Source organism: Myotis nattereri (genome assembly GCF_964212035.1).
Source record: "Myotis nattereri genome assembly, chromosome: 3".
Lineage (NCBI taxonomy): Eukaryota > Metazoa > Chordata > Mammalia > Chiroptera > Vespertilionidae > Myotis > Myotis nattereri.
Genome location: NC_138077.1, coordinates 200,547,134 through 200,574,521, shown reverse-complemented (window position 1 = coordinate 200,574,521; position 27,388 = coordinate 200,547,134). Strand labels below are relative to the sequence as shown.

Sequence of the window (27,388 nt, the reverse complement as noted above, 5' to 3'; positions counted from 1 at the left end):
AACTTCCTACTTTGGTACTTCTCCCAGCCTAGGAGTCTCTCTCCAGGATTTTTCCTACTGAAGCTTGGGGCAGGGGTAGGGACTGAGGGAGCAACCTCAAATAGTCCGATTCTCTCAGATGGCGAGGTCAAACATATGCAAGCTCAGAGCTGTCAAAACTGTGGCTCTAACTTCATAAAGTAAGTCAGTTTGCAGATGAGACCAACCAGCAGAGGGCACAGGGATGAGAATGAAAGACAAGTCCTGATGGCATTTGAAGCTGGTTCCAGTGGTCTTGCCCATTGTATATGTCCTATCTATTCTCCTTTTTGCCCAGAAAGCATAAGTTGGGTTTCTGTCACTTGCAATTATCAACAGTCTTGATTAGTACCCAATTTCTCCTATTGATGTGGCAAGCTCAGACTCACTACGCCTGAGATTTCAAGAGAAATTTGGATAAGTCTTCTTGGTGAATGTAGTACAGGGAGGACAGGCTTATTAATTCTTCTTCCCTAATTGGCACAAGCCTACCTGGCAATTCCGAACACAAAATTCCTTCTCCCCTTCCTTAATTGGACGGTAGGGAATCCATTCCTCCTCCAGCAACTCATTCGAGGGCTGCTTCTCTTCTGGGACCTGCTTGCAGATACAGGTGGTGGCAGCTGACCCATCCCTGAAAGAAACACGAAGACACTCTTGAGCTTATTTCTCCCCTTTACCAAATCCTCCTTTTCACCCAAGACACTCTGGAACACCCTTCAGCTGCTAGGGGAAAAATCTAAGGGCATGCATAGGAGAGTAGAAAAAAACATGGATTTTGAGTTTGAACCCTAACTCAGCTGTGTCACTTTCAACAAATTATTTAACATCTTTTCTTTCTTTTAAAGCTTTACTACCACTAATTTAAGTGTATTTTTAAAATTGATTTCAGAGAGGAAGGGAGAGGGAGAGACAGAAACATCAATGATGAGAGAGAATCATTGGTCGGCTGCCACCTGCACACCCTCCATTGAGGATCAAGCCCACAACCAGGACATGTGCTCTGACTGGGAATTGAACAGCAACCTCCTGGTTCATAGGTAAATGCTCAACCACTGAGCAACACCGGCCAGGCTATTTAACATTTTTGAACCTTGGTTTCCTCACCTTTAAAATGGATCTGATACTTGCATAGTTGTTGTGAGGATTAGGGGACTGACCTATATCCTAGCCCACTGCAGGCACCCAGTCCACGATAGTTCACTGTGACTGCCATTGCTCACCTGTGCTCTGGCACAGCCACCACAAAGCCGTGGGAGGCCAGCTCCATGCAGAAGGCTGAATAGAGTGTCCTAGAGATTCAGGAAGGAAAAGAAAAGCGATCAGAAAAATGGCCCACCCTTAGCCCCCATTCTAACTATTCTCTGCTAGTGACCATCTCAAAAGACTGAAGGGAGGAAGTTCCATTTATAGCAGCCCTTTTCAAGGTGCTTTCTCCAGCCAGAATATCCCTGCTCTCACCACAGCCCCCAGAGTCCTCTGCTAGGAAGCACGTGCAAATCAATCCACGGTGTTTTCCAACCCTATACACACACACACACACACACACACACACACACACACACACACCATCCCACACCGTCCCTAATACAGTTTGGCTACTTCAACAATTGCATTTTTATTATTATATTGTATGTCTCCCAAATTAGTTCGTAAGCACCTTGAGTACAAGGACTCTAGCTATTTCTTTAATATGCAAATCTGCATGTGTGATTTAGCATGTGGAATTTTTGTCTGTCCTCCAGCTTTACAGAAAAAAAAGAATAAAGCAGACACTGTTAACTGCCCACTCCAAACATCTTCTTCCTCCTTGATAAAATCTAATGTTCAGCTAGAGACACTGTCATGCCATCAAAATATGACATTTACCAGCCTCCTCTACAACCAGGTTTGTATGTGATTAAATTCTAGTCCAGCAAAAGAAATATAATACTGGCCCAGTTGGCGTGGCTCAGTGGTTGAGCGTCGACCTATGAACCAGGATGTCATGGTTTGATTCCCATTCTGGTCAGGCCATATGCCCAGGTTATCGGCTGGATCTCAGGCGTAGGGCAGGCAGGAGGCAGCCAATCAATGATTCTCTCTCTCATCATTGATGTTTCTATCTCTCTCAAATCAATAAAAAAAAATATTAAAAACAAAAAGAAGTATAATACTACACTGAGTAATTTAAAAATTTTAAAAGTAAAAAGAAACAGGTAGAATTAATTTTAATAATATATGTAACCCAATAGAGCCAAACATGATCACTTCAACATATAAGCAAAATTTAAAGCCCTAGCCAGTTTGGCTCAGTGGATAGAGCATCAGCTTGCGGACTGAAAGGTCCCGGGTTCGACTCTGGTCAAGGGCACATGCCCGGGTTGTGGGCTTGATCCCCAATAGGGGATATGCAGGAGGCAGCCAGTCAATGATTCTCTCTCATCACTGATGTTTCTATCTCTCTGTCCCCCTCTCCTTTCCTCTCTGAAATCAATAAAAATATTTTTTAAAAATAATGTGGTGTTTTATTACTTTTTAAAAATATGAAATCTTTGAAATTCAGTGTATATTTCATATTTACAGCACAACTCATTTTGGACCAGCCATATCTCAAATGTTCAGTAGCCGTATGTGGCTAGAAGCTATTATAGTGGACACAGCAGCTCTAGTCAATGGGAGGCAAACAACTGTGTTATACTTCAGGAAATCTCAAAAAGAAGAGTGCTCCCTTCCTATTGCCTGGAATATGGATGTAATGTCTAGAGCTAAACCAGCCACCCTGGGTCATGAGACATCTTCAGAAATGGAAGCCACCATGGCAGAGTAAGACGATAAAAGAAGCCTGCTTCTCTGATAACTGCATGGAACTACCATATCAGCCGTCTACTTCTAGCTTCTTTTATCTAAAAAAGAAATCAATGTCATTTAGGTCATTGTTATCAGTTAGGATATGGCGGTTTTCTGTTAAATACAACTTCACCATATCCCAACTGATTCAGGGAGGTCAGTTTCTTAAGTTTCTTTTTCTTTTGGGAGGCAATGAGCATAAGAGCCAGAGAGATTTCTGATCCCTTTCTCATTCAAACTGTAACCTTGGGCATGTATGCCTTCCAGAGCCTGTCTGCTCTTCTGTAAAATATGCACCCTCCCCGGCCTGCCCCAAATGAGACAATGGCACACTGCAAATGATTAGTGTTTAGAGCACATACCCTGCCCTGGGATGGGAAACCATGAGTCTATGGAGCGTGGGAAGGGTTTCAGAGCCTGAATCAACCACAGAAACTACAAAAGGAAATCATGTCTCTTCCTCCCCCTCCCTTTTCTTGGAATTTTGCTCCAGTTAATGAAGAGCATCCTATCTAATAACAGACAAACATGGTAATTGACTGTACCTTTGCTACACCTCCCATTGGCTAATCAGTGAGATATGCAAATTAACCACCAACAAAGATGGCGGTTAATTGGCATATGTAGGTGCGAAGCTGCAGAGCGAAGACTGAAGGCGGTTCGGGCCGGAGCAGCGAAGGCTTGAAGGCAGCGCTGGCCAGAGCGAAGGCCTGGGTCCCGGGTGCCGGAGGAAAACCAGTGCTGGCAGGCAGGGGAAGGGAAGGCCTATTGCATGAATCTTTTCGTGTAACAGGCCTCTAGTTTATTTATAACGGGCTCACAGGTCTACTGAGGTGTGAAGGCTCAATACAGATTGAGACCAAGAAGATCACTCTCCAAAGTCATGTGCTTGCCTGCTGACTATATGAAATACCTGTGAACGTGGGAGAGAATGTTTCTTAGCTTCTTTCCCCTCTAGACTATCTTTCTGAGGGCAGGTGCTCTATCTTATTCACTACTGAGTACCCAATCCCAGCATAGGTCCTGGCACACAGCAGATACTAAATTTACTGACTAAGAAAGCAATATGGAAAACCATCTACTTGTCTTGTACCCTCATCTCTCATCAACTCTCCACTTCCTGCCATAGGCTATAGTCATGTGAGTCCGTATTCAGGCTCCTCTAGTGAATGCGAATTCCTTTTTATTTTGTATGTCTCACCTTCCTCTCAGGCCAAGAGGCTAGCACAGAGCAGGTGCTCAACAGATATGTTCTGAATGAATGAGAATCTAGAAAAACATAGCCATTGTATTCATTCAATAAATATTTACTGGGAAACAACTACTGTCCAGGTACTTCCCTAGGCACTGGGAGAAAGAGAAGACAGGCATGGTCTCTGTCTTCATGGAGCTTACAAACACTAAAGAGTCTCTGAAGTCTGGTAACAGGGACCCTACAGTTCACCAGCCCATGCTCCTCCAGCTAGAAACGAAGAGAACTGTGTATGCTCCTACTGGTCAGTCCAACTGAATCCGCACAGACTGCCTGTGGGAGCAGCGTCTGTCCCCATTTGACAGGTGAAGAAACCTAGGCTTGGAGTTCTACAGCTGCCCAAGCTCACACAGAGCACATCTGGTCTGGCTGAGACTTGAAGGTGAGGCTGAGAGCTCCCCGAGGGCAGGAAGTGAGCCTCTCTCATTCAGTGCAGTCATCCTTCAACATATGTGGAATAAATGACTATCTGACTATAAAGCTCAAACTCCTTCTAATAGTTCTGTGCTGTTATGTTGGAAGAAAACCAGAAGTATTAACTTATATAAATGTTGGAACATGAGAAGCGAAGGGTGTGAAGCCCACTGAAAGGCTCCACCAGGTGAAAGGAGCCTGGGAAAGGCCTTCGAGAGAAGGTGGACTCCAGGCCAGGGAATGAGGCAGATGGCAGGTAAGACAGATGGCAGATGGAAATGTCTGTTCCTCTGCCCTTTGAGAATAAGTCTCAACAGCTGTCACCAGGCAAGGAATATGACAAGGTCTAAGGGAAAAGAGCTCTTACCTGAAGGCTCCCAGGCCATGGGAGAAGATGATCAAAGGGTATCCAGAGGCCTTTGTCTTAAAGGGGCCATTCCAGCTAACAGGCAGGCGACAAGATCCTAGCAGAGACACAGGCTATAGAATCTCTGGCTGCCCCAAAGCTGCCATCCCAAGGGCAGCCTGGGCATAGGCATGTGTGGGAGCACATGTCCCTCCTTTCTGGAGGACTGTCATGTACTCCTGAGTAGCCCAGGGTAACCAATCACCTTTTCTGTGTTCCCTGGACAGCATGAACACAATAGGAAATGGGAAGATAAATCCAAACAGGAAGAAAGGGGGGTAAATCCCTGAGATGCCAAGGCAGTGGGTAGAGTTCCTAATGGTGGGTCACTGGGGGAAGTGGATGATTCTGTGTGACCCTCCCGAGAAGAGGAGAGAGCTGGAGGGGGAACTGTGGGAGCCAGTACGCTCTTTGGCAGTTAGGCATGTTTCTCTGATCTACACAGCTGGCAGAGTGGGAATTACATGACGAATACATGAGTAATAGCCACCATTTATGGAACACATTCTGTCCCAGCCCTTGCACAAGAGGCTTTACTTACACCCCAGACTAGAACCTGCAAAGGCAGGTATTCAGGCAGGTTATATAACTTGCGCAAGCCCTACAGCTAGTAAATGATATACATCTGGACTCGAATCCAGGACAACCTAACTCTATAATAAAAGTTCTTATTATATAATCCTCCTCCAGCTCTCCACACCATGCTGGCTAATGGATGTCCCACTACAAAAGCGCTGGACAAAGCAAGCTGTAAGGTACTGTGTCTTCCTGGTGATTTCCTAGGAACATAACCAAGAAGCTGGGAAAGCATCGAGGGGTGAGGCCAACTCTTACCCACAGCCAGGTTGAAGAGCAAACCCCCCCAGCGCTTATTAAACTGCAGGTAATCGGCCAGGCCAGCGCAGTACTCGTAGCGGGGAATCCACAGGGGCTGCTCCATGGTCTCCTCTGACTCCTGGCAGGGGTAGAAGAGTCGGAAGAAGCTCCCCTGTAGGGAAGAAGAGAGCAGCTGCTCACAGCTAGAGGCCCAAGCACTGCTAGATTTCCCAACAAACACACTCAGCAGGTTCTGGGGCAAGAGCAAAGCACCAAAACGGGAAACCTTGAGCTTCAATTCACATACCTGAATTCTGCATCCAGAAAACCCAGAAAGCACTTTTATTTTTAGAATGCACATAAGGCTTATGTTATTTCAAATAGCCAACTGTATTTTGAATTACATCTGGGGGCACCAAAATATTTTCAGTGCTTGGGACATGGAAAGATTTAAATCTGGCCCTGAGCCCAGGCCTGGAGGAACACCAGGGGTGAGAAATTAGCCGGCATGCTGAATGGGGTGGCATTGATGGGCCGCCTCCAGGCTGGCCCTCGGGAAGCAGCAGCACACTCCTCTTACACGGCAGTAAGAGGTCACCAGGAAGTGTGTGCCTCTCACAAGAGAGGGGAGTCCTAGGCCAGCAGAGAAGGACCTAGGAGCTCTTGGAGGAAAAGTCTGGAACCGAAGCAGCAGGGGAAAATAAATGAAGGCAGGAGAGGAGGAAAGGAGACTGCCTTCCCATCCAGGTTGGGAGTCACAGGCCAATGGCAAATGGTCCACCGCTCTCCTGTCAGACACTCCAATTAGTAGGAGATCAGAAACCTTTCCAGGATTAGGCATCTGCTCTCAAGACGGGGAGAAGGATCTGAAAGCTGCCGTTGAAGCCAGAGCCCCCTTGCTTCCTAGCTGGGAAAAGAATCCACCATCTCTGAGAGGTGCCTCATTGAAAGGAGTAACAAAAATGCCGGGAGGACAGACCTGGGGGCTCTATACCCGGATCCAGACCAGCTCTAACTCAGTCTCCTCCCCATCAGCCTGGCTATGGATAAGCCACACTGCAGGTAGAAGCAGCGCAGGTGCCCCGGGATGGAGCTGCAGACACTTACCTGGGGACTCTGGCCCTCCATCACATCCCCGCAGCCCACCAGGTGGGGTCCTGTGACAGGTGGAAAGCCCACGGACTGGTTGACCCCCATCTCGTCACCAGTCGAATCGAACGGCTTGGGCAGGGCTGACCTTGATGCTGGAGAATGGAACACAGAACAAGCTCTCGCGGGTTCCCTCTTAGCTTCCTGTTGCTTATGTGTGTCATCTGCCACCCCTGACCACCCCTCCTTATCACCCGATCTCCCTGCCAGTGTGGCTCTTTCCATCTTTCACATCATCTCTTTGCTACACTGCCTTTGCCAAGATTTTGTTGTTGTTGATGGGGAAGGGGTGGTAAAGAGACGCAATTGCTGCAGAGAATTTAACACAAACCTTGTCCTCATGAGGCAAAGAATAATAACCACTTAGACATAGTATTTACTGTGTCAGCATTGAACTAAGATCTTTACATATACCACATCATTGCATTCTCAACAAACGTCTGAAGAAGGTACTTAATTACCAAGACCCTGTTTTAGAGATGAGGAAAATAAGGCAGAGAGAAGTTGAACAACGTGCCCAAGTCACACTGCTTACAGGTGGCAAAACACAGGTCTGTCTAATCCAGACCTGAGCTCTTAACCCTTACTGATCCTGCTCATGTTAAATAGCTGATCCTCGAACAACATGGGTTTGAACCACACAGGTCCGCTTATACCTGGATTTTTCCCCCCAATAAATATACAGTCGACCCTCCATTTCTCTGGGTTTTGCATCCTCAGATTCAACCAAGCGCAGATCAAACACAACATTTTCTATCTGTGCTTGGGAATCTGCAGATGGGAGGGCTGGCTGTGTGCATTGTTTTACACCATTTTATATAAGAGACTTGAGCATCTGCAGATCTTGGTGTCCATGGGGAAGGGGCTAAGGTCCTGAAACCAATCCCCGGCAGATACTGAGGCACAACAGTAATTGAGTTTGAGGGAGGCAAAAGCTGTGCATGAATTTTGACTACATGAGAGGTCGGTAGCCCTACCCCACCCCCTACCCCCACCCCCGCATTGTTCAAGGGCCAACTGTATATTTACAGAATCACTGACCTAAACTATTGGCTATAAAGGTGGCACTTATGCTGGGCCTTAAAACATAAGGAAGACTAGAGGCAGGGAAGAAAAAGAAAAGCATTTCTAGACAGGACATAAAAAAAGAGCAAAATGGGGCAGAAATAGGAAAGAGTACGATGGGGGCAGTAGCTCAACCGGAAGCCTTCAATGTGGCAGCTGCGCACGCTTCTGCCTAGAAGACATTCCTGTAACTTGGCTGCTTCTGCATTGGGGCCATTGCTCCCTGTCCCTCTTCAATCTCATCACCACCAGCACCGTCATCATTACACTTACTCTGTGCCAGGAGCTACACTAAATGCTTTACATAAATTATTTAATTGAATCCTTTCAACAATCCTCTGAGATACTGTTATCTCATCTTACAGATGAAGAAAATGATGCATGATAAAGTTGGGTAATTTATCCAAGAACATACAGTTAGCAAAACCAGAATCTGATCATGGGTAATATGGCTATAACTGTGGAGAGGATCGTCACACTCTCAATATCCATTCTATCTTGCCCTCTTACACAGCAGCTTCGTGATCTGGTTGTGGCTGACCTATCCCTAACCTCTACAGTTGGGCCTTAATTGACCTGAGCCAATCAGCCCTGGTATCCCCGGGTCACATAAGTTGATCCAATCAGAGTGAAGCCCAGGACTTTGGTTTGATGGTGAAAGGTCGAAAAGTCCTTGTTTTGAACTATAGTGATGTGCAGATATGAAGCCTTGAACTGTCTGTTGCAGCCACTTTGCTACGTTGAGGATGAAGCTACCTGTAGAGGATGGCAGAGCTAAGAGAATCAGAGAAATGGTCACATCTGTGCAAGCATTAAGAATCTCTGGATTCGACTACACCTGAAGCCTGACCCAATCCTAGACTTTCCAGTTACATAAATCAATAAATCCCCTTTTTTGTTTAAACCAACTGAGTTTAGATTTTTATTGCTTGAACGAAAAGCAATCAACCCATGAACCAGAGGGTCATGGTTGGATTCCTAGTCAGGGCACATGCTTAGGTTTTGGGCTCTAACCCCAGTAGGGGGTGTGCAGGAGGCAGGTGATCGATGATTCTCTCTCCCTCTCCCTTCCTCTCTCTGATATCAATTAAAAACACACACATTTAAACTGATACATTGAGTCCAGTCCTCAGCCCACATCTTTTTATTTTACTTATTTGTTTGTTTATTATGTATTTTTATTAATTTCAGAGAGGGAGGGAAAGAGAAAGAGAAACATCAATGATGAGAGCGAATCATTGATTGGCTGCCTCCTGCACGCTCCACACTGACCCAGGCAAGTGCCCTGACCAGGAATCTAACCGTGACCTTCTGGTTCATAGGTCGATGCTCATCCACTGAGCAACACCAGCCGGGCCCTAAGCCCACATTTTTAATCATTACATTACTCTGCTTTTTTTTTTTTTTTTTTTAAATATATTTTATTGATTTTCCACAGAGAGGAAGGGAGAGAGATAGAGAGCTAGAAACATCGATGAGAGAGAAACATCGATCAGCTGCCTCCTGCACATCTCCCACCAGGGATATGCCCGCAACCCAGGCACATGCCCCTGACCGGAATCGAACCCGGGACCCCTCAGTCCGCAAGCCGACGCTCCATCCACTGAGCCAAACCGGTTTCGGCTACTCTGCTTTTTTAAAGATGTTCTGAGATGGATCAGAAAGTTCAAGTCATAAAAAAAAAAAGGAAGGAAGAAACCAAGATGGCGGCATAGGTAAACACCAGAGATTGCTGCCTCGCACAACCACTTCAAAAATACACCTAAAAGATGGAACGGACATCATCCAGAACCACAGGAAGGCTGGCTGAGTGGAAATTCTACAACGAGAAGGAAAGAGAAAAGCATACCAAGACTCAGAGGAGGCGCAGTGCGGAAGTAAAATACTAAGGTGCGGAGGTGCGTGCGGAGCGGGCTGGCAGCTGAGGGCGCGGTTGTCGTTTTCAATCGGGAGGGAGTCTCAGGCTCTGAGTCCAGTTCCGGGTGAGTCTCTAGGGACCCAAACTCATACCAGAGAAGCGGGACTGTCTGGTAGTGGTCGGAACTTGAGGGCAGCTTTCTCTCTGAGGGGCTTGCAGCGATTACCAGGACATTGAGAAGCAAAGCCTCTGAGGGCAGGACTGAGAGCAGCCATAACTGCTAGCCCTGCCCTGTTGATCCCGTGGGACCCGCCCCGCCCAAGCCCTGCAGTGAGGCTTTTGCTGGATAGCCTCAGGCAAAGGCTAGATTAGCACCTCCCTATAGATCCAGGAGCCAGATCTGAGCCAGAGGTCAGAGGGGGACCATCCAGTTTGCAGCTCTGTGGAAATATAAAGGACACACTCAGGGGGCAGACTCAGTGAGCACTAAAGCCCCATTGAAGCAAGTCTTGCCCCAGAGGGGTGTCTCCAGCACAGAAGTTCTCCCACTGCAGACACAGCTGATTCTCACAGCCAATTGGCCTGGAGGCCAATTCCTCCCAGTGATACCTACAACAATCAAGGCTTAACTACAACAAGACTGTGCACAAAGACCACAAGGGGGTGCACCAAGAGTGTCCTCCTCAGGTAATTGGGGAGACTGAACCACTGGGCCCTAGAGGACACTTAGCACAGAAAACCACTGTATCAACACAGGGAAGCATAAAAAATGCGGAGACAAAGAAAAAGGACACAAATGACAGAAATGGAGGAAAGCAAACTACTGGATATAGAGTTCAAAACCACATTTTTAAGATCTTTCAATAATTTTCTAGAAACTGCCGATAAGCTTAATGAGATCTACAAGAAATCTAATGAGACCCTCGATGTTATGATAAAGAACCAACTAGAAATTAAGCATACACGGACTGAAATAAAGAATATTATACAGACTCCCAACAGCAGACTAGAGGATTGCAAGAATCAAGTCAACAATTTGAAATATGAAGAAGCAAAAAACAACCAACCAGAAAAGCAAAATGAAAAAAGAATCCAAAAATACGAAGATAGCGTAAGGAGCCTCTGGGACAGCTTCAAGCGTGCCAACATCAGAATTATAGGCGTGCCAGAAGAAGAGAGAGGCAAGATATTGAAAACCTATTTGAAGAAATAATGACAGAAAACTTCTCCTACCTGGTGAAAGAAATAGACTTACAAGTCCAGGAAGCGCAGAGAACCCCAAACAAAAGGAATCCAAAGAGGACCACACCAAGACACATCATAATTAAAATGCCAAGAGCAAAAGACAAAGAGAGAATCTTAAAAGCAGCAAGAGAAAGACAGTCAGTTACCTACAAGAGAGTACCTATACGACTGTCAGCTGATTTCTCAACAGAAACTTTGCAGGCCAGAAGGGAGTGGCAAGAAATATTCAAAGTGATGAATACCAAGAACCTACAACCAAGATTACTTTATCCAGCAAAGCTATCATTCAGAATTGAAGGCCAGGTAAAGAGCTTCACAGATAAGAAAAAGCTAAAGGAGTTCATCACCACCAAACCAGTATTATATGAAATGCTGAAAGGTATCCTTTAAGAAGAGGAAGAAGAAGAAAAAGGTAAAGATACAAATTTTGAACAACAAATACACATCTATCAACAAGTGAATCTGAAAATCAAGTGAATAATCTGATGAACAGAATGAACTGGTGATTATAATAGAATCCGGGGCATAGAAAGGGAATGAACTGATTATTCTTGGGGGGGGGGGGAAGGGGTGTGGGAGATGCAGGAAGAGACTGGACAAAAATTGTGCACCTATGGATGAGGACAGTGGGTAGGGAGTGAGGGCGGAGGGTGGGGTGGGAACTGGGTGGAGGGGAGTTATGGGGGGGAAAAAGAGGAACAAATGTAATAATCTGAACAATAAAGATTTAATTAAAAAAACAAAAAAAAAACAACAACAAAAAAGGGAAGAAGAAGAAAATAAAGTTCAAGTCAAAGCAATAAGAGACCTTAGCCCTGGCAGGTATTGCTTAGTGGTTAGAGCGCTGGCCCATGCACCAAAGGATCATGGGTTCAACGCCTAGTTAAGGGCATGTACCTGGGTTGCAGGTTTGATCCCCAGGCAGGATGGGGTGCGTGCAGGAATGGACTATGGCTACGTATTTCAGAAATGACTGATGCAATCAGTGGACTATGTAGCCAGTGAAATTGAATGTGTGCTGCTTAGGGTACTGGTCTCAGACATGACCTTTCCCCTTGTCGTTGACGGCATACAAAAGGAAGACCTACACAGGGGCACAAGACACATGTCACCCACACGACAATGAAGCAGCAGAAAGTTCTAACTGCCATAAAAGAGGGTCAGTTAAGACAGTGCAGGAGTTCTCAGAAAGAGAGCTCCTTTAGCTCGGGAGTGGAGGGGATGGTGGAAAAAGTTGACTTTCAGGTAGAAAAAAAGTGTGAGCAAAGGCACAGAGGTAAGAATGCACACAGGAGAAATGAGGAATGAGGAAAGCATGCCAGGTGAGAAATGGATGGTGTGATTAGATCTGAAGGGTAGCAGTCCCTCAAGATTAAGGAGTTGGAATCAGCTCCGGAAATGAGGACGTAGATATAAGAGAAATGAAGTCTGAAAAACCCAAGTTTGAGCCCTAGCTCTTTTGCTGCCTAGCTTTCTTACCTTGGGCAAGTTTATCCGATCTCTCTAAGCCTGATTCCCCATCTGTACAATGAGAATACTATCCACCTTCATAGGGTTACTATGGGGATAAATGAAATAATGCATTTAAAGTACCTAGTGTATTACTTGGCTCTTAGAAAGTATCCAGGAAATATCTATTGATTGACTGAAAAGTAGAAGTAAGCGTTGACAACTGAGTGGATTTGGGGAGTCAAGGGAGAAGAAAGAGCCAACTATGAGTCAGGTTTCAGGATTGAGTAGAATGATAGCAGCTTCTTATGGGGAGAGATTTTGGTCTTACCCCACAGAGAACAGTGCTTGGGATTGGAATCAGAATGAGTGGACTTACAAGCAGCTAAACAGGAGTGTAGAATCCTTTGGGGTTCCTGGAAAGTTCTGGGGAAGGTTATCAACTAAATTAAGGTTGGAAATAAAAACTAGCAGGGCCAATATAGCTCAGCAGTTGAGCATTAATCCAGGAACAAGAGGTCACCGGTTCGAATCCTGGTCAGGGCACATACCCAGGTTGCAGGCTTGATTCCCTGTAGTGGGCATGCAGGAGGCAGGTGATCAATGTTTCTCTCTCATCGATGTTTATATCTCTCTATCCCTCTCCCTTCCTCTCTCTCTAAAAATCAGTAAAAACAGTTAAAAAATAAAAAATAAAGAAGCTAACTGGGCACGGATGAAACTAACATAAAAATGATTCTGTATTCTCTGGGCTCACACTAATGCCCAAGTAGAATGGAGAGATGGAAAAATCCAACTTGACTTGCAAATTTTGCCTAAGAAACATCCACAAAAAGCATCCAGTCATTTCTAGTCATTGCTACAGAATTTTCCAAGGAAACCAGCCTAGGTGTCTCTACCTTCTTTTGCTCACTTTATCTAAATAATTCATGGTGGTGCCTAGAAGAGTCTCTGCCCTTTCAAACCTGCCCCATTCATCAAGGCCCATGAAATCCCTGGTCTTCTCTGAAGCTTCCCCAAGTCCTTACCACCTTCCCTCCTCTCAAGTCTAGGCATTGTCTGCAGCCCCCACTGGTAACCAATCACAGGCTGCCTTATGATAGTTCTTATATTAGTACTTATTCTAGCAGTTTTCTAGCAGTGACTTGCCTGCAAGTGGCCCAAGTAGAATCTAAATCAGAGGTTCCTGAACCTATCATCACAATCATCTGGGAATCACTCTTCAAATATAGAGATTTTAGGGCCCCCATTCCCAGAGGTCAAGTAATTTTTAAAAGCTTCCCGAGTGTTTCTGATTAGCAAGGTTTCAGAACCTCTGGTTCAGTTGGTACACAGGATTTTTCCTTTTATTCAGACACGTGTACCTGCAACATTTCCTGAGTGTTCCAGTTCATTTTCAAATTAATGAAATGATTACTATGATTTCACTTTGTTTAATCCCATAGCCACCAGAAACATATTCCTGCTAGTCACTAGGCTTAAGGCAGTGCCCTGCAATAATAGGCCTCAATAATTCATTTATCCAATAAATGCTATTTAATATTTTACATACTTATGCCTTATCTCTTCAGATATACTACAGAGGTAAAGATTGTTTTGTACTTCTTTTCAGGCCAAACCACCTATCTTCATGCTATCTCTATATATTAGGGACCTCCCAAAAATCTCCCTCTATGAGGCTTTGTTTTAAACTCTCTCAATTTTTAATCTCTTTTTATCTAAAAGTAAGGCTATATGTTATAGTGAGGAAAGAAAGGCTTTGGTGAAGTTTGAATTCCACCCCTGCCACTTAATTGGCGGTGTAATCTTGAGCAAGTTCCTTAAATTCTAGGCCTCTGATAATTTAACCACATGATAGAAATAATGAGCACTCATGAAGTTGTAGATGAGGATTAAATTAAATAATATATGTAAATTAAATATATGTAAATAATATGTAGAAGGCACTATAACCATAAATGATAGCTCTATCATGATAACCACATGAACTCTTTGAGCCTAAGTTCCTTATATGTAAAATGGGGGCATAGTAAAACTTAAATTAAAAAATTGATATTGAGCCCTAGCCAGTTTGGCTCAGTGGATAGGGCATCGGTCTGCAGACTGAAGGATCCTGGGTTCAATTCTGGTCAAGGGCACATGCCCAGTTTTGGGCTCATTCCCCAGCAGGAGGCGAGCAGGAGGTAGCTAATCAATAATTCTCTCTCATCATTGATGCTTTTCTCTCTCTCTCCCTCTCCCTTCCTCTCTGAAGTCAATAAAAACATTTTTTCAAATTAATATTGCATAGGGCCTGGTACATTTGAAGTGTTCATAAAATGTTAGGAATTCATTAACAATGCCATGTCTCTCTTTTATCATACCAAACCAAGGTCTCTAATTTTTTTCTGGATTAAAGTCTTTGGCAAAATGCATTCTTTCCTCCCAGCCTTTTCCCGCCCGAGACAGCCCTGCCAAGACCACAATCTACAGAACAGGCCCAGAAGAACCGAGAGGGAAGGGACAGGGCTGGTGCCGCGGTTGTCCGTCTCCCGCCGGCTGTCCATCTCCCGCCGGGGCCCTGCTCCCAGCGAGCAGAAGCTCCCTCCGCCAGCGGGGTGGACTGCTCATCTCCGACTATGTCAGGACAGAGTCCCAGATAAGCACTTCCTCGGAGCTGCCTTTCAGGGAAAGCTCTCCGGAGACGCAGCGCTCATTAGCCTGACCTTTGGTCTCGGGAGGAAGTGAGGAAACACCATCCTGCGCTGAGAGACAACAAGCGCTCGGGGGACAGGCTTGAGCAACAAGGGGCAGAGCTAAACCAGGAGCCAAGACAGGACTGTTCCAGAGCCCTGATCATTCTAATAAAAATAACCCCCCTCGCCTGTGGAGGCCTTACAGTTTACATGGCACCTGCACACATACTGGCCCATTGGCTGCACCACGCAGCCTCATCCGAAGAGTGAGGGCGCAACTGTCATTCATCTGCGTTTGGGAGATGGAGAAAGTGGGGCCCAGGGAAGGATGGTTTGCCCGAGGTCGCTCCGCCAGTGAGCTGCGGGGCTGGACGGGAACCCGCCCGGGTCCGCTGACTTCCAGTCCTGCCGGGCGTTCCCCGGACGGAGAAGCAATGGCGAGCCTTCTCCCACTAGCATGCGAAACAGCCAAGTGAGGGACAGTGACGCACACAGGTGTGGCGAGCGAAGCCCGGGTTTCCGAGAGGTGAAGCTGTGGGCTCAGGGCGGGGTCGTGGGGGCTGGGTCCTCAGCCGGGAGTGACGGCTGGAGAAGACAGTGGGAGAGTTAAGGGTGTGGGTGGCTACTGGAGGCGTCGGAATAGGAACCAGAAAGGACGAGACGTTAATATGAAGTTCCTGGGATGAGACGAAGAGCACCATACCGGGCGGGGATATGAAAAAGTCTGCAGACACCTCCGTTCAGAATCGGAGCTTCCCCCTCTCCAACTTACCCAGTCAAGCTGACCTCTCAGAAGCAGCCCAGACGGTCACTTCGACGGAACCGAGAAACTGCCCAGGAGCTCATGGCCCTGTGGTAGTTGTAGTTTCTAGAACTCAACTATGGTACTTAAAAGCATTTCCCGCCTCTCTTTCCCGAACTATAATTCCCGTGGTGCACCGCGCAAGATCGCGCATTTCTACCCTAGGACTACAATTCCCATAGTTCTACGCGGCCCTTTGTCGTTGGGAGAAACCGCCCAAGGCCCGCGATGCGCTGCAATTCCTCCCCCTGGTGGTCAAGGAGCCACCTCCGTGGTTACAAGGCTCGAGCGGAGGTTTCTGCATTTAGTCCTATTAGCAACCGTCAGCCTCACTGTTCCTTCAATAATTCCCAGGCGTGCCGAGAAATAGCGCGGCTTCACTTTATTTTTAGGAAGGTGGGAACTTGTTGCCTGTGAGAATAAGGGACTGCTCATTCAGGTGAAGTGCGCATTTCCCACCAACCTTTACCTGTTGACTGCAGTAACTTTCTATTGTCCTTCTCCAGGAACAAGAGAAACGTGAGAGATCACGGGTCCCCCTGAGCCCCGGCCCCTCCATCCTCCCTCGCCTGGCTGGCTCTTTGCTGGTACTTAGGGACACACGGGTGAGCAATATGCCATCCGCAGCCTCCAAAGAATTCACAGTCCAGCAGAGGATTCCAACGAATAAATAATTACAACACAGTGATATGTGCTTGTGGGAGCTTTGAAAGGTGGTACCTTCCCAAGGGGAAATGAAGTCAGCAAGGCTTCTTAGAGATCTTAGAAGTTAAAGTTGAAAACTGAAGGAATAGAATGTAGAAATACAAGGAGTGTGAAGTACGTTTTACACTACACAATGCAAGGGATAAAATGGGAGGAGGGAGAGAGAGAGAGAGAGGAGAGAGAGAGAGAGAGAGAGAGAGAGAGCTGAGGAATAGGCAGGACCACATCCTCAAGAGTCTTGTAAGCTTTCATAAGAAATTTGGTGGGGGCGGGGGGAAGAGGACACCTGTAAAAATAGTTAAGCTCAGCGAGTGTGCCTCAATGGTTGAACATCAACTCATGGACCAAGAAGTCACAGGTTCAATTCCGGGTCAGGGCTCATGTGAGCTCGATCCACAGTAGTTGGTGTGCAGGAGGCAGCCAATTGCTGTTTCTCTCTCAACGATATTTCTCTCTATCCCTCTCTCTCTAAAAAACAATAAAAACATATTTAAAAAACGACAACATGGACTTCCAAAAATATTGTAAAAAAAAAAAATAAAGTTAAAACAAAAAGACATTTGGATCATTCAAGCAGCTCAAAAACTTTCAATGGCTTCCTACTACCTACTGAATGAGGTCCCAACTTCTTAGCCTGGCATTCAAGGCCTTCCCCAACCTGTCCCCCACCTTCTCCAGAAGTGTTGCTCATGCTCATCTTTGACAGGAATCCCTTCTCTTCTGCTCTGCTCCCCCCTACACTTCCCTCCTCATCATTCCCAAGAAGTATCAGGTTCTCATCGTTACTTCCATACTCATGCTCTTCCCTCCACTAGGTACATTGCCCTGCCTGCTGCCTTGTATAATCCTGTTCTTTCCTGAAAATTCCTCTAGGTCCTCACTTTCCATGAAGCTTCCCTGACCCTTCCAGTCCCAAAGGGTCTCTCCTCCCTCTCAGTTGCTTGGATATTTGTGTGTGCCTCTCATTTGGGGGCGTATTTCACACTAGAGACCCGATGCACGAAATTCATGCAGGGGGCTCGGCCCTCACAGCCACAATGCGACAGCTTGCCTTGGCCCTGGCAGCCCCGGCTGCGTCCAGAAAGTAGTTTGGCTATCCGGTCTAATTAGCATGTTACGCTTTTATTATTATAGATTGCCTTGTGCCATCTTCTAGGTAGGAAGCTTTAACTCTGCAATAAATTATGAGCAACTTGAGGTCAGGGGCTGGGTCCTACAGCTGATCCTTCCATCTGCCCATCCTGTGCGCCCTCAAATCACCAGTGTTCAGAGCCTGTGCTTTAGGTTTCTTTGGGCTCATCTCTCCTCCTGATACACTGTCGTCACCACCATCCTTCCAGGATCCAAGATAAAGTCATCAGGAGAGAGTGGTGGCAGCACTGCACTGTGGTAATTAAGCCCCGGATTTAATTAAAGCTGTGGTTGATGGCAGAACATAAAAAGCTTAGTGCAGAGCAGAGAGAGGCTCCCTTTGGCTAATTAATCGGTGTTCTGCTGCTGGTCCAGAACACTCATGACTGCTTAACTGGATTCCCAGGCACGAGAGGGGCAGCTGGAGGCCATTTCTCTGTCTCCTGCTCTAGACCAGGCCACGCTGGGGACATCTACCGGTTGAGTTTTAAACTTCCCAAAAACAGGGAAGTCACAGCTTCCTTTACCTCTTTTGTCACTGTTAGGAAGACCTGCCTAGGCCCTAGGGCCCAAACTATTTTCTGTTGCAAAATAAAATACTTGAGTCCAATTGCATTTCCTTCCAATCTAGTCTCTTCTGGGATTAACACCCAAATGCTTTGAGTGTTCAGCAAATGGTTGATTTTCCAGCCGCAGATCTCATCTTCCAATGGCCCCAGATCCCCTTCTAGTCGGCCGCAATCCCTCCCTGGCCTTTACCTTGTAGCTAAGTTACTTTAAGTTGGTATTTGAGTGATGAGCTTTGGATTTCCTCTTCTCCTCCTGACAATGGGGAAAATAAAATAGAATAAGCCTTGCGAAGAGAGTCACTTAAAATGGAGTCGGGGGATCATTAAGGAGGTGAGGCCTAGGCAGGTCTCATGTCTCAGTTCTTGGAATTTTTGTTAAGTTGCTGACATGTTGCTACACTCAGCTCAAGGCCAACACAAACATCCGGGTCAATGATGGCTACAGGGACGTAGGTGGACCTTGCCTCCTCCTCAGGGTGGCCAGACTGTAAGCATTCTTCACCCTGAAAGGAACCAATCCATTCTGACAACCTCCGTCACCATTTACATAATGGGTGTAACCCATTCTAACTGACCTAGCCAACATCCTTCACTTCCATGGGGCACCAAAATTAGAACAGCACGTATGGTTTTGCCTTTTATAAACCCTGCCTATCTTTGTTCCCGTTGGAGCACCATTTAGGTTGCTACCCGAATCTACAGACCGACCGCATTACCATTCTTCCTATGCTCAAATAAATACTTCTTATTCTTTATTACAACTTAAACTTTATTTTTTTAACACCCTCTACCTGCTGAAGTTGGCAGACATTTCTTAGTCAAAGCATAAACGTGTGTAAATGCATTAATATTATGTGTACAGCTTAACCCCTTTTAAAAATTTGATGTCATCTTCACCTAGTTCAAAATATAGGACATTTCCAATACCCTGAACGGTTGCTTCATGTCCCTTCTCAGCTTACACCCACTCATCCCCATTCCCCAGAGCAAACCACTGTTTTTCTTTCTCTCTGTCATCATCAACTAGTTTGGGGGAACAATGTCTCATAACTTTTGACAATAATATTTTATGCTCAATGATCCATTGACGTCTGTTACCTGTGTCACTGCCATTCCTGTCAGAGACCACCGCAGACACACCTGTCATTGAATAAGTTGGATACTCACTCCAGGGAGGCAGGATACACATGATGGGGAACTCGAAAAGAGGGTACAGAAAGGACTTATAGGACTTGGGCTTTTGTTAGATGATTTCAGGGAGGCTTTAAAAAAGCAGGGCCTTGCTCTGGATTGGATGCTGTCAGACAGTGGAGGTAGTGATTCAGAGTGTGGACTGGAAATGAGCTGCTGGGTTTGCATCTCAGCTCTCCCGCCTCTTAGCTGTGGGACTTTGGTCACATCACTTAACCTCTCAGAGCCTCGGTTTCTTATTATTGTTTCTGGAAATAATAATACTAATACCTACCTCATAGGGTTGTTGTGAGGATTCAGAGAGTGAACACATGGAAAGTCCATAAAAGGGTGCCTGACACATGGAAAACACCCGAGAGCTGCTAGCTGTTCCTGTTCCTGGATGGTGAGCGCTCAGAGCAGGCCCCTTGGAGAAGAGGACATGACAACTGAGCCCTAGATGTGAATAAGGAGCCACGATACTGGGCTCTGGGAGAAGCGTGTGCCTTGGAGAGGGAACAGCCAGATCCTGAGGTGGAAACTGCTTTGCTGGGTCTGAGAAATAGAGAGAAGGCGGTGGGGCTGGAGGAGCCGGGAAGAGGGAAGGAGACAATGTCTGGAGGGCAGGCAGGGGCCAGATCCTGGAGGGCCTTCTAGGCCGTGGAAAGAAGCCTGGGTTTTATTCTGTATGATGGAAACCACTGGGGAGTTTGTTTTAAAATATAGATTTTATTATTATTTAGGTATGATGAGAACAGGAGACAATGCCATTGGAAAGACAGTTCGCAATGCTCAGAGGTCCTAAGAGGAGGAGTCACGCCATGCTACAGGGGCCACGGGGGCGGAGGGAGCGGGGGGGGAAGGGGAGGACACCAGGTTGGTCAGGGGGCAGAGAAAACAAGGGGTAACTTGGGCCAGAGTCTTTATTGTGGTTTCCATGGTGAGAATGGATGAGGCAGGGCAAGCAGGCTTAGGATGGGCTAGTATGCATAATTTCAGTGGGCTCTGAGGCATGGGGGCCGTTTGGAGGTGAAACCGACAGGGCCTCATGGGCCCCTGATGAGGACCCTGGTTGAGGCCCATCTCTTCTTCCTTCTGGGATTGGCTCCTGTGTTTCCTCCCCCGTTATGGACTGTACTATCTCACTCTTCTGAGGTTAATGGCATAGGAAAGGGGTTCTAGGAAATGCTACTCCCAGGTTAGAGGAAGAAGTGAAGTGTCCAACATGGTGCCCGGCACACAGTAGATACTCAACAGATCGACAGCCTTTTCTTCCATGAGGTAAAGTAGAAAGTCTGGCAGGTCTGATGTCAGACAGACCGTGGCTTGGTCTACCACCCACTAGCTGGGTTACCCTAGACGTGTGAGTTCACCTCTCTGCATCTCCCTTCCCCAGTCTGTTCTTTACAAAAATATATTTGTATTGATTTATTGATTTCAGAGAGGAAAGGAGAGTGAGAGTGAGATAGAAACATCAATGATGAGAGAGAATCATTGATTGGCTGCCTCCTGCACGCCCCCCACTGGGGATCAAGCCCCCAACCCAGGCATGTGCCCTGACCAGAATAGGACTGTGACCTCCTGGTGAACCATGCCACTGGCTGGGCCCTTCCCCAATCTGGAAGCAGAGTTAAGAGCACCTTGCCCCCTCGCCTAGTAGCTCAGTTGGTTAGAGGATCATCCTGATACACCAAGGTTGTGGGTTTGATCCCATCAGGGGATTCAAGAGCAAACAATGAATGCATAAATAAGTGGAACAACAAATATCTCCCTCTCTCTCCCCCCCCTCCCCCTCCCCCCAAGAAAAAAAGAGCACCTAGCACTTCTGGTGGTTTTGAGGGTTAAATGAGGGGCCAGGCTCCCAAGGTGGAGCCCAGAGTTCAAGAGAAATGGGACTGAGCCCCCTGTACCTCCTTCTGGGAACCCACCTCCAAACCCGATCCCTCCCCTCAGCTCCCACCTCTCAGCTGGGTAGCTCCTCAAAGAGCCAGCAGAAAGCTGTGTTTACTCTGCCAAGTGGCACCTCCAGGGAGGGAGGAGAGGAGAAATGAATCTTTCTGCCTCTGCTTTGGAAAGCAGGCTGATCATTGTCGGCCTGCTCGTAAACATTTGTCAGCTGGCCCCACTGATTAACCCCTGGGCCCCCAGGGCTGAGGTGAAGTTGTCTGCGTGTGGTTTGCTTGGGAGAGTCGGGAAATTTAGAGGAGGCTGGGCATGGCTTCCGGAGCCTTCAGAGAAGAACTAATTCAGGAGGATGAGACAGAATAACTTCAAAACCAGGGTTTGAAATGGACTCTACCTGGCCTGCTGTCCGCCAGATACCTGTCTCAGCAATTCAGGCCCCAAAGGAATGGCTAGGGCTGAAACTGTTCTGCAGGTTCCGGCAGGGACGCTGTCCTGTGTGTGAGGGGCTGGACCAGCGATGCCTACTCACCTCAGACAACAGAAACCCACCCCACAGGGAGCAGAGATCTGCTTCCCACGGGAGGGGAGCCCAGATCCTGGGCCCGGTCTAGATGTGGCTGGCTAGGAGGTTGCCTCGGGCCGTCTATAACTGTTCACATGTGAGCATACCTATCTAGCTTGCCAAGCACCTTCCCACCTGTGTTCTCATTCATCCAGCCCCACAGAAGCAGGAATTAGCCCCCTGTGACACAGTGGTTCAAAGACAGACTTTGTTTCTCACTGGCTGTGCAGCTTTGGGGCAATCACTTCCACTCTCTGAGCCTCGCTCACCTCACCTGTAAAATGGGGAGAATCGCCACCATGCGCCCCTGCAGTTTTGCTGCGAAGCTTAAATGAAATCGCGGATCTCAGGAACTTGGTCATGCCTGGTGCAGGGTCGGCAAATTTGTCAGCTCCTTTGAATTCCCCACTTTACAGAGGAGGAAAATGAGGCTCAGTGAGTCACCAAATTATACTTATCTGAATGTTTTTAAAGATTATCATACAAACGCATCGTGAGCACAAGTTAAAGTTGTATTTCACTTAATCATGAGGAAACTATCAGGATGATAAAGCTAGTTCAGAGGACTGATGGGTATAATCAAAGAAGCACAGAGAACACTGGAAGAAGATCGCTAGTCAGATTCCAGCCCAAACGCCCTGCAGTGCGTGACCTATGTATGACCTTTGGGTTATAACCTATAATCTCTACTGGTCAGAAATCATGTGTATCCTCTTTTTTAAAAAAAAAAATTTTTTTATTGATTTTCTTTTTACAGAGAGGAAGGGAGAGGGATAGAGAGTTAGAAACATTGATGAGAGAGAAACATCGATAAGCTGCCTCCTGCACACCCCCCACTGGGGATATGCCCGCAACCCAGGTACATGCCCTGGACCAGAATCGAACCTGGGACCCTTCAGTCCACAGGCCGATGCTCCATCCACTGAGCCAAACTAGGTAGGGCTGTATCACTCTTGCATATCTGTTTTCTACAAATTAATATCTTAGTTCTCGGACCTATAAAATGTCTGGGCCTGAATCCATAGGGAGCCAGGACCCTTGGGGACTTGTTTGATGATGCCCCCTGGGGACCACAGTTTGGACTCATCTGTGCTCAAGCAAGTGAGCTGAGACCCCGGAGGCTCCTGCAGCCTCCAGCCCCTGCACTGGTTAATTCTGCAGTGAGACGCCCAGACAGCTCAGAGCTGGAGGAACAAGCAGCAGCGAAGAAGCCACAGATGGGTTTCCATGGTGATTGCCTCCTAGAGCTCTAGTGTCTTCTTTCTGAACTGAGATGGCGGTGCGGCAGGAAGAACATGGGTGCGGGAGGGAGAACCTGGTCCTGACGTACCCCAGATGGAAGCTCAGTGTCCCTTGGGCAAGTCATCTCACCTCCCTCGGGGTCTGAGGAGGAACAAAGGACACCATTTGTTAGGTGCCAGCTCTGTGCCAGGCATTGTCTCATTTAATTCTCTCCCCAGCTAGCCTTTGAGAAAGAAGCTATTATCAGCATTTTATAGATGAGGAAACAGAAGCACAGAGAGGTGCAGTAACTTGCACAGGAACACACAGCTTGTTAAGAGCACCTGAGCTGTGCTCGGAACCACAGCCCTATCCAGTGCTCCAGGCCCCTTTCTCCTAGAAGACTAGACACGTTCCTTCTGGAGATTTCATGCCCATCCCAGAAAAGGAAGGGTGGTGGGGAAGCAGAATCAGGGTGCAAAGAGGGAACACTTCCGATCAAACACGGTGAAGTTAGCTTCCATTTTCTGCCTGGGCACCTTGACCAATATGATACCTGGCACCTCAGGCAGGAAGCAGCTCCAAGCTCAGGCAGCCCTCAGACCCGCGCCCCTCCCTGTACCCGCCCCAGGCAGCATGACACCACCACAGCCACGGAGCAAACACTGCTGAGCTCTGGGATGCCATCCAGAGCATCTCCTTATCTGCAAACCCATTTAGAGGCCTGCTTCAAACTGCCCTGCAGGAAACAAACAAGCCTTCTGCCTCCTCTCAGAAGCCTCCCTTTGTTGAACTAGAGCCCGGTGCCGCCTCCTTCTCCTCCTCCTCCTCCTCTTCACGGTTGTCCTCATCCCTCCTGCCCTGTCCCACTCTCATCACCCCAAAGTGTTGGCTTCTGCTCCAGTGGTCAGAGCCCAGGTATAGGACAGGCACTCCTGGTGGCTCTGGTGGAGGCCCAGAACCCTTAGCAGAGCCCGGAGACGTATTTTTAGGATGAGCCCGGCTCAGTCCTGCCTGCCAGAATGCCCTGCCTTCTCCTTTTTTCATCCAAGTCCCAAGGCAAGAATGTGAATGGCAGTTCAGGCAAGCCCAGGCCCAGCTGGCCTGAGAGCCTCCCCTGCAAGGATGAAGGTAGGAGAAGGTGTGTGCGGGTACTCAAGTGTGGGCGTGGGCCTGAGCCAGCCAGGGGCCCCGGAGCTGGAGTAGGTGCCCCCCCACCATCCTCTCAACAGCTGGCCTTGGCCTCCTAGCCCTCCCAACTTTGTCCATCCATCCATCCATCCATCCATCCATCCGTCCATCCATCCTCTTGTTCAACAAGCTTTGGTTGGACATTTATTATGCTGGTACTGGGGATGAGAAGGATGAATTCCTAGCCTAAGAACCTGACTATCGACGTAAGAAATGTCCAAACCTGTAGAGAATTTTTGAGTTTATTTGAATCAAACTGATGACAATTGCCGGGAAGCAAAACTCAACAAATTGAGAAAATGCTCCAGAGAATGGCAGTTTTGCATCTTATTTTGCACACCAGAATCAAAGGAGAAAATGTAAGGAGGGTGACATGAAGTCCATGGGTGGTAGATTAAGGGGGCAGGAGAAGCAGAGCGGGGAAATCTCTGGGATTGGATAGAGAGTAAAAGGAAGAGACACATAACTTCTTTTACATTGGTGGGTGCAGGATAACTAACAATATTTACAGCACATGGAGATGGTATTTGGGGAATAAGAGTAACAATGAAGGGTCTGTGGTCTCTGCTCTGGTGCAGCAGTTATGCCCTGAGGGGTCTGGAAAAGGAGATTACTCTGACATTTCAAAGGTGTGTTATCCTAGATGCAAAAAAGGCAACAGACAGGCTCACTTAAGGTAGAGATTGACCTTTGTCAAGGAAGCTACAGGCATCAGATGTGACTGGATGTGACTATCGCCATGACCTGCTATTAGTTAGGCATTTTAACATTCAGACCATCCTCTGTGGTTACTTCCAGTCTCTGAGTTTGCAGGCCCACCATGCAAGCCTCCCCCGAGCTTGTCAGGGTTAACAGGTGGCTGCTTTTCAGTCCACATGACCTTTTCCCCAAGTCGCCCCCCTTCCCTCCAAGTTTTCCCCATCACCCTGCCTGGGGCTCAGGCCACACCTCACGTCCCACCCATCAACAATCCCGTCATTTTGCCCTGGCTCAAAATATAGCCAGAATCTGACTACATCTCACTCCTTTCACTGTTCCCACACAGGTAGCGGCAGTGATTGTTCTAAAAAAAACACATGGTTATCCTTTCGGTCTTAGGGAAGGTGTTACTGCCTCAGACGCCTCCTCTGGCCCCCTCCTTCCATAATGGCCTGGTTACTGGTCTCTCTTTCCCGGGGACAGTGACCTAGGGCCAGGTCTGTCTTCTGCAGGAGCCAGAATGGTACGGTGGCTAAGGGAATGGGCTGTAGATTCTGGCTAAGTGATGGGAATTTAGGCAAGTTACATAAAGCTCCCTGGGCCTCCATTTCTGCATCTGTAAAATGGAATAATAATAGTATCTCCTTCATAGCCCCCATAGGGAAGGATTAAATGAAAAAAACATAGTAATATGAATGTTAGCTATTACTGTTCTCCAATGGTGTCTTCCCAGTGCCTGGCACAAAGTTTGGCCAACATTTAGTACTCAGTAAGTGTTGGTTGGATGAATGAATGAATGACTAAATGCATCTGGGTATAGAGAGATGAAGCGATGGCATGAGAAGCTAGAGGAGGGCCCAAACTCAGTTGGAGGAGAGTCAGGGAGGCTTCCCTTAGGAAGGGAGCTGATTCCTATAGGGCAAGCTTGTCAAACTTGCGGCCCTCGGGCCAAATGCCTCGTTTATCTGGCCTGTGTTAGCCTTTGAGTTTGATATGCTTGCTGTAGGGTGACGAGTTAGCCCAGCAAATGGAGGGACGACTTGCAGGTAGGAGCAGTAAGAGCGTGTGCAAAAGCTTCTCACTGCAGAGAGAACCTGACCCATGCAGGGAATGTCAGTCCATCACCCAGTGACTGACCCTGTAATGCAAAGAGGCCAGATTCCCCCTTTGTTTGCCATCTGGAGGACGTTTTTGGGGGTAATGATAAGAAAAAGATCTGAGATGTTCTAAATTAAAATGATAGTGTCGGGGGAGTTAAAGAAAGAGAACAGTTAGCCAGTAAGAGCTGACTGTGGGCCGGCTCTGACCTGCTGCACTGATCTCAGCATTGGCCCTGCTTCCCCTCCTCCCCTCCCCTCTGTCTGTGGCTAATGCAATCCCTTCAGAGGGCTTATATCTACCTCCACCCTCCACTTGATGCATAAAAAAGGTTTGCAAAACTCCGGGATGACTAACATGCCGGGCTATCGTACCCAGCCACGCTCCTGGCGCTTTAAACTCCATGCCTCTAAGGGTTGATGTGAGAATTCAGAGACACAGGCTGTGGTAGCTTGTGGCAAAGGGAGGTGTGGTCCCTGCTGGTTATTTTTAGCAATCAAGGAAACTGGTTTGGAAGGGGTTAAGGGGAGACCCTGCCTCCCAGCCAGGAACGAATCAAGGCTGGCAGGGGAGGAGCCAGGCTGCCACTAGGAGAGAAATCTAGACTGGCCAGATGTTGCCTGGAGAGGGAAGGGAGAAGACACATAGGAAGGGCTAGGGGCCATGGGGCAGAGCCATGGTGCAGGTTCGCTGGCCTCTGCAAGGTGATAGCTCCAAGCCAGAGGGTGCAGGGTCAGCTTCTAGGGGTTGGAGGAGGAGGGGCTGAGCTGCCTGAGCCGGAGACAGCGGTAGAGTGGGAGGAGACCAGGACCAAGAGCCCTCCAGGCCCCCCAGGCAGGGAGCACCGGCTGCACCCAGGCCTTGAACTCAGCTGACCCTGATAGCCCACATGGGGCACAGGGTCTAATTTTAGCTCAGCCACAGGGCCCGGAGCCCAGGAGTGCCGGTCAACTGGCACAGGGGTGGCCAGGGCTACTCCGGGACTGCTCAGGCGGGTGTGTGGGGGGTGGTGAGGAGGGGGAAGGGGGCGGGGAGGTGATTGGGGAGACCAGCCCTGCATCCTGGCCATAAGCTGCCTCTTGTGGGAGCCCTGACCGGTCCCCCATGGCCTGGCAGACAGTCATTTCCATTGAGGGCCAGGTCAGGGGGTTCAGCCAGA

At 47.7% G+C, this 27,388-nt stretch overlaps 1 protein-coding gene across 1 annotated transcript in view; it reads right to left on the bottom strand.

Moving 5' to 3' along the window:
- PAFAH2 (platelet activating factor acetylhydrolase 2) overlaps positions 1–15,973 on the bottom strand; it is a 33,088-nt gene extending 17,115 nt beyond the window's left edge. The window contains exons 1-6 of the mRNA XM_081086615.1: positions 15,949–15,973; positions 6,843–6,979; positions 5,754–5,907; positions 4,881–4,977; positions 1,242–1,310; positions 511–652 (exon numbers count right to left, since the gene is read on the bottom strand). Of these exons, the coding sequence (XP_080942741.1) occupies positions 511–652; positions 1,242–1,310; positions 4,881–4,977; positions 5,754–5,907; positions 6,843–6,932 (552 nt within the window). The 5' untranslated portion in view covers positions 6,933–6,979; positions 15,949–15,973. The remainder of the gene's footprint in view (positions 1–510; positions 653–1,241; positions 1,311–4,880; positions 4,978–5,753; positions 5,908–6,842; positions 6,980–15,948) is intronic.
- Positions 15,974–27,388: the final 11,415 nt, after the last annotated feature.